The following is a 9,222-nucleotide window of genomic DNA, read 5'->3' as shown; positions in this document are numbered from 1 at the left end:
AGACTCAATGGTTGTGGCACAGGGGCACAGTTGCTCCACAGCATGTGGGAAATTCTCACATCAGGGATTAAACCCCTGTCTTCTACATTGGCAAGTGGATTCCTTACCACTGAGTCATCAAGGAAATCCCAAAATCCTTCATTCTTTCCCGAGACGAGGGCTTTGCAGAGCACCAAGCACAGTTCACCAGCATCCCTGGGCCAGAGTGCCCTACGTGTGAGTGAGTGTGTGTTTGGTGTGAGCCTGACTGATTCCTGTAGCAGCCTGGATTTACACTGCAGGAGCCAGGCCAATCCTGTACTTTTCCCGATCATAAACTGAGAAGTACAGCCTCAGGAAGCTGTTACCCAGGACCCAGGTCTCTGCCTCATTCTTTTGCTGTTTGCCATTCTGAAAGGTGCTGTAGCAGAGGCCCTGAGAACTCTGGGGTAGAGGGAAATACACACCAGTCAGTCTGAGCCCCTACTTGCCTCCCCCAATCAAGATCGAGAGCTGGAAGCTTCTCAGATTCATATCCCTCCTTTGATAAGAATCAAGTGGGTTTCTCAGCAGCTGCAGGAGTCGGGGTTCACCCGAGAACAAGAAAGGCCAAGACCTATGGGATGAGGGAGGGGAGAATTGGGCATCTGGGATTATCAAATGCAAACTAATATAGGGAGGGTGGATAATTGGGTCCTGCTGTATAGCACAGGGAACTATATTCAATATCCCATGATAAACTACAATGGAAAAAATATGAAAAATACATATACGTATATGTGTAACCGACACTTTGCTGTACAGCAGAATTTAACACATTGTAAATGAACAATGCTTCAATGAATTTTAAAAAAAGAACAATAATGGCCCAAAGTTCCCTCACATTCTGCTGTTCCTTTCCTTCTGACCTCTGCTCACTCTTTTCTCTGCAGAGAATGCCTTTTATTCTCCCTGATCCTCCCAACCCTTGTCTTTAAGACTTCACTCAGGCCCTCTAAGAAGTCTTCTTGGACACACCCTCACCCTCCCTGGCCACTCCAGGCTGGGTTGGGTGACTTACCATGATGCTCCCCGAGTCTGTAGCCCTCATCACCCCTAATCTGTCCCCGGTGCCCCTTTGCACAGGCCCCAGGGGTGCCATTTGCATGGAATCCGGTATAGATTTGCCTTAACCCAAGCAGGCTTCCTCGTTCCTCCATGAGGCTGAGGGTTTAGAATTACTGAAGCTTTCTTCCTCAAAGCCTTCTTTGAGCCCATCAGCCTGCTCTGAACTCCCACAGGGAGATGACATGAAGCCTCCACTCTGTGCTGGGGCTGAGCAGTCACTATGTAGCCTTTACTCACCTTAATAATCCACCTCCCCACAGAGGGGTCAGTACCCCAACTCACCAAAGGGGTGCTGGGGCTTAGCAAGGGGACCTGAGGACTAGGATTACCATGTAATATATCATTCCAACCTGGACACTTTCAAGATGGGAAGGGAAACTCTTAACCCCTATGGTCTCACAGCACACTGGGACTGTCCCCAGCCATCCTTCTTGTCACTTGGTATATTTCAGGGATTGCTAGAGCTGACTTTCCATGTTCATGCATCTGAGGTCTCTGGTTGAACTGAAACTGAGGACCTTAGTGTTCGCTTCTCCTTGTGACTCCCACCAGGCCAGCACGGAGTGGTGTCTCCACATTTATTTCAGGAGGATGGATGTCCCAGACTGCCCTTCACTCTCAAGTGGTTGGTTTCGTGGGAGGCACTGGCCCAGCCACAGGGGCACAGCAGCATCTGCCATGGTTTGACTTGGCCTGCAGAGGGCGCCCTCTTCCCACCAGCAGCCCAAGGGTTCCTGCAAGTCCCAGATTTGAGAACTAGCCCTCAGGATTGGCCCCTCACCTTATGAATGTAGGCTTGAGCGGGCACTGGGTAGTCGATGCCCTTGATGGTGAAGATGAGAGGAGGCAGGGTGCTGGTGATATTACATGGAACTGTGTACTGTTAGAGAAAGAGGGAGAGAGGTCAGCTCAGCTGATCCTTGTTTGGGGAGCCTGGGAGCGACCCTGTAGCATGACCCTTCACCTGCAGACTTCCAAAGGGCCTGATGCGGATAAGCCTCTGGATTTTGGCTATGTGTCTACTTGGGCCAAGCAGGAATGTAGTCCCAGTATCCATAATAGCCTGGCAGCCACGTTTACAAGCAATTAGCTTCCCGTTCATGGAGATGCTGAGAGAAAGTGGGACAAAGCGGACACCACGGTCACTCTGAAGTCTCCCCCACGACTGCCCCTCCCTGACCATCTCCTGAACAGCCCTTCAGCTCTTGCCCTTCACTGTTTTCCTTTGCTCTGGTCATGTCCCCTACTTTGACTTCCTTTCAGTTCTTGAATGCACCAGTCTCTTTCAGGCCTCAGGGCCTTGGCACCTGTTGGTTGCCCTTCCTAGAAGACTCTCAACCCTTTTGTCTAGCGAATTTCTCCGCATCTTCCAGGTTCCTGATTAATTGTCACTTTGTCAGGAAAGTCTTCACCCTAGACTAGATCAGGCTCCTGTCTTGCTCAGTCTCTGTAGACTCTTCCTCATGTCTATCATGTACCAAAGTGGCAATTCAATATGTGTGTGACTCATTTCATGTGCGTCTGCCTCATAGATGTGAGGGCAAGTTGTATCCTCAGTGCCTCCCCCAAGTGCCCAGCACACAAGGGACGCAAGTGTACGTTTGTTGAGTGAATGAATGAAGAACACTCAGAGACTTATATCTGGTGTCTGACCAGTCAACAATGGGTCAAGCCACACGGTGAAGATGGAGGTTCCCTGGGGCCCCAGATTCTTAGAGTGGTGGTGGGGGAGACACAAGCTGCTTTGGGAGAGGTTGTCTCCCAGCACCAGCACCTCATCCGGCTCAGACACTGAGGGTCCCAGCCAGGGGATGCTCAAGCTAACCCAGAGGGCTCCAAAGGACAGGAAAGCTTTTGTCTGAGGGTATCACACAGAATCCCATCAATTACTGCCCCTTGTTCTCAGGCCACTCCTGGATCCCAGCTCCCTGATTCTCTCTGAAACAAGCCCTGCCCCACTGTGTGCCCCAGAAAGTAGGTAGGTAGCTACAGATAGAGGGAGTGTCTCTTTGTAAGAGATGCTCTTAGGTCTCAAGACTGCAGCCAACCTCTCTCTCCACTGCTAGGTAGCTTCTCTCTATGGAAACAAGTTTTCCTTGTTTGTCCAGGACTTTCCCTATTTTTAAACTAGCAGTTCTGTGCTCTAAGAACCTTCTCAATCCCGGGCAGCCCGGGACAGTTGGTCATCTGAAGACAACCCTGTTCAGGCTGGTGAAATTCACCCTGATCCTATTTTCACCACACAGTCAGGTCCTCTAACCATGCTGCCCGCCTCACAGCACGGTGGGTACAGCCTTTCCCAAGCTGCACAGGCCTCTCTGGACCCTTTCAGGACCCTGGCCAGAGGGCCGGTCAGGAGGCCTAGGGTGATTATGGTCCGTTGGGTGGTGTAAGTCTTTTTGTGTGTGTGCCTGTGTGTCTCTGTGCTCGTGTCTGGCCACGTGTGTGTATATCTGTGTGCCTGTGCCTGTTTATATGTGTGCCTGTGAGGGTGTTTCTATGTGTGTCTTTGTGGCTGGACATGTCTGTGTGTGAAACTGTGTTAAATCTGTGTGTGTCTACGCGTGTCAGTGCACACGCGTGGGAGCGCTGCTGGACTGGCCCTCGGTGGGTGAGGCTTACCGGCCTATGGTTATCTGCCAGTAGTGGGTTCGGGATACTGGTACCCAGTTGAGCTTTCCTGTATGGTAGGAGTGGTCCACCCCACCAAACATCAGCACACTGCCATTTTCCCTCCAGCTGCTGAGAGAAGTGAGAGAGGGGCTCTTTGGAGGAGAGTAACGCCAGCACTGTCTGAGGGCTGTGCTTCTCCACCATCAGAGACACTACCGTGGTCCCCATTTTACAGATGTGGAGATTGAGGAACTGAGGGGTTGAGTACCTGACCCAGGTCTGTCACCATCTAATTAGTGCCACAGAAGTTTGAAGCCTGGCCTGGATCTGACCACCCAACCTTCTGAAGAGGGCCTGGTCCCCTCCCACAACCTGAGTGCTCAGAGATCCCCTCAAAAGACCCCGTGCTAGAGGAGTCTGGCATCCCCCTTGCCTTGCCTTTCATTTTTCAAAACTTCCAGGCCCAAAGGCACGAAGGGCATGGGTTCAGGGTCACCCAGGGTTGGCATCACTGGCCTATGACCTGCACCGACCATGAGGCCCCACACTCAGCAAGCCCCAAGCTCTATTATCCTCTCTTGAAATTCCTAACACTTGTTGAGCAAGGGGTCATGTATTTCCATTTTCAATTGGCTCCAGCAAACTGTGTAGCTGGTCCCGGGCTCCTGGTGCAATGTTAGTGAGAAAGGAAATATTCCCACCATTCCTCTCCTTCTTTCCATATCAAATCCACAGCAAATCCAGATGCCCGTCCTCCAACCTGTACCCTGACACCTTCCATTGCTCTCCCCCTTCCCCCTACCCCCTAAACCAAGCCACTGCCCTCAAGTGGTCTATAATTTTTCATGCAAGTAAAAGCATGTTTCAGCTGATTTGGAGAGGGTGTTTGTCATCTCAGACTTACCTGCTCAAGTAGAAGGCAAAGAGAGGGTAAGGAATAAGTCCAAGTTTCTTCAGGTTGTCAAAGTGTGGGGTGGTTCCTTGGATGGCGAGGCTGGGGAAGCCCAGACCCAGGATGCCATCAAAAGGTGCATTTTGAAAAAATTTTTGGATTGCTTCTGGCTCATGGCAAAGGTCTGGTTGAAGTGGAGAAGGTTCGCAATCTGTGGGAGCAGAGAGTAACTTTGATGCTTAGTCATGTCTGACTCTTTGTGACCCCAAGGACTATATGGTCCATGGAATTCTCCAGGCCAGAATCCTGGAGTGGGTAGCCTTTCCCTTCTCTAGGGGATCTCCCCAACCCAGGGATGAAACCCAGGTCTCCCACATTGCAGGCAGATTCTTTACCAGCTGAGTCACAAGGGAAGCCTGGGAGAGGAGAGTTCCCACATAAAGGACCTGAGGCCTGGCTGTGCCCTGTGTTGGCCTCAAACAGTTAGACCAAGCTGGGAGAGGGATTCGGGTTTCATTTGTGTGGGCTGTGGATTTTAACAACACCTACTTCTCCCGCAAACACCATCTGAGTGAATCAGATTGGCCTTATGCCTTCTGTACAGGTGGGGCAACCGAGACTCAGGACAGGACTGAATGGTTCCCCCTTGTGGACAAAATGAGTAGAAAGCAGGGTAGTTTTCTCTTCAATATTACTATGATCTGAGGACAGAAACAGACTGAATTCATTGCAGTGCATTGTGGATTCTGCATCTGCCCGGAAGACAGAAGCCCATTATACAATGTCACTGGCAGGGTTCTTCTGAAAATTCTGCCTGGAAAACTAACTTTTGGGGATATACGTGCACACGTGTGTGGCGGGATTGGAGAGTGTGGAATACTCAGACATTTTGGGGAAGGCACACCATAGTTTTTATTAGACTCTCAAAGAGCCTCGAGAGTGAGAACCCATTTATCAGGCCCCTCCCACATCTGTGACCTCCTGCTTTCCCTGTCTGGATACCTGAAGCCCTGGGCTGCCCCCAGGGTCCCAAGCAGTTTTATCTTGGGATAAATACCCAAGATACCCCAAATACCCCACACCTGCCTGAGTCCTGACTAGCCAGCCCAGCTCACCTGCTTAGCACATGTGTGACTTTGACAAGGCCTTTGTTCTCTGCACTTGAGTTCCTTCATCTATATCATGAGTTAATCATAGTACCTGCTGTGTAGGGTTGTTTTAGGATTAAACAAGTTTCTTATTGTTCAGTGGCTAAGTCGTGTCTGACTCTTTGCGACCCCAGGAACTGCAGCACACAAGGCTTCCATGTCCTTCACTACTGCCCAGAGTTTACTCAAACTGATGTCCATTGACTCAGAGATGCCATCCAACCTCTTATTCTCTGTCACCCCCTTCTCTTGCCCTCAATCTTTCCCAGCATCAGGGTCTTTTCCAATAAGTTGGCTCTTTGCAGCAGGTGACCAGAGTATGGGACCTTCATTAACACTTTCACTTTAAACAAGATATTACCATGAAAATGCCTAGCACAGTCTGAGAATATAAAAGTAGGTGCTTTTCCCCCATCTCTCTCAGCTCACACCATAATGAACCTTCGGCTCTTCATAGGCAAAGAAGCTGCAAATCCACACCCCAAGCCCCTGCCTGCATTAGCCACGAAGAGTTTGTATGTCAGCAGGGGCATTGTCTCCCCAAGGACAGAGTCCTTCCAGGCAGATCTACAGCCATTAGGGGCCTTTCGGAAGGATAGACACCTCCAGCTTCTCCTGCATCTGTTTTGTAAGCAGCAGTTGCTCCCAGGGCCAGCAGCTTCTGGTTTCCACATTACCTGAATGATGTCTTGGCCAAGGACTCCTTTTATCCTCCCAGAGGCATAGATGAGGTCGATGATGTTGTTCAGGAGCTTGAAGGTGGTGGACGTGCGAGGGTTGAAGAGACTGTGTGTCACTGCAGACACAAGAGATGATCGTGCTTCAGGTGCCAAAGACGAAGAGCAGGGTGGGAGGGCAAGCACAGGATGTGGGGGATGGGAGGGGACACAGCAGCTCAGACTGGCAGTGGATGGAGGGCACCCACAGGTCAGAGGACCCGGTGTCAAATATGACCCTGAACCCTGAGGGGGCGTTCCAATGGCGATGTTGCCAACGTAGACTAACTACAGGGGCCGGGAAGGGATGGTTAGTGCAGACCTGGATGCCTGTCCACCCCTTTCCACCCCCATTTCCTCGAGTACTGCCTCCTGCTGGATTTCCCAGGTCTCCTGAAATCACTTTCCAAGCACCCAACCTCACAGCCTCTACTCAGACTGGTGTCTTCATTTGAGAAGCTCTCCAGTCTCCCCTCTATGTCCAGCGTGAGCCCCTCTTTCTCCTAGGTCACCCCAGTCCACTGACTCTAATCTCAGACCATGTCTGATCAACAGCACTCAGGTGGCCCTTTATTTAGACATGTATTTACCCTCTCCCCATCTCTCAGGATGGCCTGTGCATTCTTGAAGAAGAGACTAGATCTTTGGCAATAACCACACTATTAGATTTGGGAGGGGGGACGCCTCACATGCCATAGGGACTCAGTAACTTTTTACCAGTATCACTCTTGGATCTGCTGAGACTGAACTTGCTCTGCCTAGGGATTCATACTTGATTTGAAGCTGTCTTTATCTTTTGATTGGCATGGCTCACCCTTCATCTGTAACTGAGTGGCTCACTTAGTTCAGAAAGAACAATCTCCCTCAAACTAATGATACACCTTTGGCACAGAAATGGATGTTTATCTGCCCCCTGGTCATTGCTGGGCCCAGTCACCACAGACCAAGAGTTAAGGATGAGACTGCCTTCTCCTCTGGGAATGGGTCCCTGTCCCCCTGTGTTTCTGCCTCCTGCAGGAGCCCCAACCCCAACAACCCCACTGGCATCTCCACTTGAACCCCAGTGCAAAGCCAGGGCACCAGGGGGCGCTGTGGAGCACCATCCTCCCAACACACTCACATCCTTATAGCTCCTCAAGGGATGATGATAAATTATGTTTTGATCATTAGCAGCTTTCTGGGACAGGTTGTAAGGGTGTTCCTCAGAGAAATTTGTCAGCAAATTTCTTTCCCTTAGGGTTTCTCGCATGGTCTTCATTTGCGTAACAGGGATTCTTTCACCGGCCATGAGGAAAAGAAAACAAAGAAGGGGCAGCAGTCAGCTGTCTGTGTTATAAAGACTGTCATACCTGATGTTGGAACAGCACTGTGTATCTTCCAAGCATTTTTATGAGTGTCACCTTATTATCAGGATGCCATGCAATGACCATGGCAAAGACCTAGGTCTGAACATAGGCTCTTTGCGTAATCTTGGGTAAGGCATATGACCACTGAAGTCTCAATTTCCCCGTTGGTAAAAAGGTGGAAGAAAAAAAAGCCCCACCAACACCATCCCCTACACAGAATGGCTTGGATATTAAGAGAGATGATGGATATAATGCACCTGAGATGCAGGAAGCCTCAGCAATGGCAGCCAGTATCATTGCTGTGGTCATCCCACTGTATCCTTCTCAAGGAAGCTCGGGGAGGGAGGTAGAAGGGCTTCATCATCCTCTTTAAACAGGGGAGGAATTTGAAATGCAGGGAGTTGGAGACTTGGCTGAGGTCACACTGCTTGTTAGAGCTAAAAGAGCACAGAAATAGTACTACTGATCTTTCTTCTGGGCTCAAGCAGAAGAGAGGAGGCCAGGAGATGGGGAGTACATTAAGGAGGTTAAGAGAAGCCAAGAAGAATGTTTTTTAAAAGGAGAAAATCTAAGAGAGTTCTGCATGCACAGAGACATCCAAAGAGACAGATAAAATAGGGAGATAGAGTTGAAGACAGACACATTCACACAGAAATGAAGAGAGACCAGAGAGGAGACCTAGAACCACATACAGGAGAAACGTTGTTTCTTCACACCACACCTACAGTTGCACAGGATGTGCACTGAACAACTTCAAGGAATGCAGTTTTACATAGGACATGACGTGGCTGGACCCCAGGAGTTGTGTGATCCTACAGGTTTGCCTGGAGAGCCTAGGGCCTCACAGAGTCTGTGGCAAAGTACTTAGCAACAAGTGAGAGTTGACTTTAGACTGTCAGGGAGTGATTTCGTTCCTTCTAACCCTGACAGGTGGAAGAATAAGAGGACGCGAATAAACAAAAATAAAAAAGGGACGATGTCACTTATAGTCCCCTCACTTACATGACCATGCACTCTGAGAAGGCTACCAGCCCGAGGAGTCCAAGCCACTTCATGCTTCTGTCCTCCACTGAAGTGCTCAGGACAGATTGAGTTCTGAGCATGCACTGACGGTGAAGATTACCTAGCTATATATGTGCTAACCTGCTCCAATGTTCTCCTTTAAGCCACCATGAGTCTGATGAGAAATATGAACCTCTAGATAAAATCTTTGCCTCCATTGGTGACTGTGAGGAGTGGACTTGGAAAACTCTCATAATACAGAAAATTCCACTGTAATCTCTTCCTTCGTTCTTGGGTGAAAAACCAAACTGAACTGCACAATCTAAGAGTGGGGAGACTCGTCCCAACTTGTAGGTAAAACACTGCTAATAAAGAGATAAAGGTAAATGTTAAGGACCACGTTAGACATTTGTGATCTC

General features: G+C 49.6%; 1 protein-coding gene across 1 annotated transcript; it reads right to left on the bottom strand.

Moving 5' to 3' along the window:
* Positions 1-270: 270 nt before the first annotated feature.
* Positions 271-8,856, bottom strand: LOC102280764 (pregnancy-associated glycoprotein 1-like). The gene is given in 11 exon segments (XM_070365136.1): positions 271-423; positions 1,868-1,966; positions 2,051-2,195; positions 3,709-3,825; positions 4,604-4,742; positions 4,745-4,802; positions 6,417-6,535; positions 6,627-6,701; positions 6,704-6,743; positions 7,576-7,729; positions 8,804-8,856. Coding segments are annotated over 11 exon segments (1,152 nt in total).
* Positions 8,857-9,222: the final 366 nt, after the last annotated feature.

The sequence above is a fragment of the Bos mutus genome, chromosome 29 (assembly GCF_027580195.1).
Source record: "Bos mutus isolate GX-2022 chromosome 29, NWIPB_WYAK_1.1, whole genome shotgun sequence".
Lineage (NCBI taxonomy): Eukaryota > Metazoa > Chordata > Mammalia > Artiodactyla > Bovidae > Bos > Bos mutus.
This window is presented reverse-complemented; position numbering and strand designations above follow the sequence as displayed.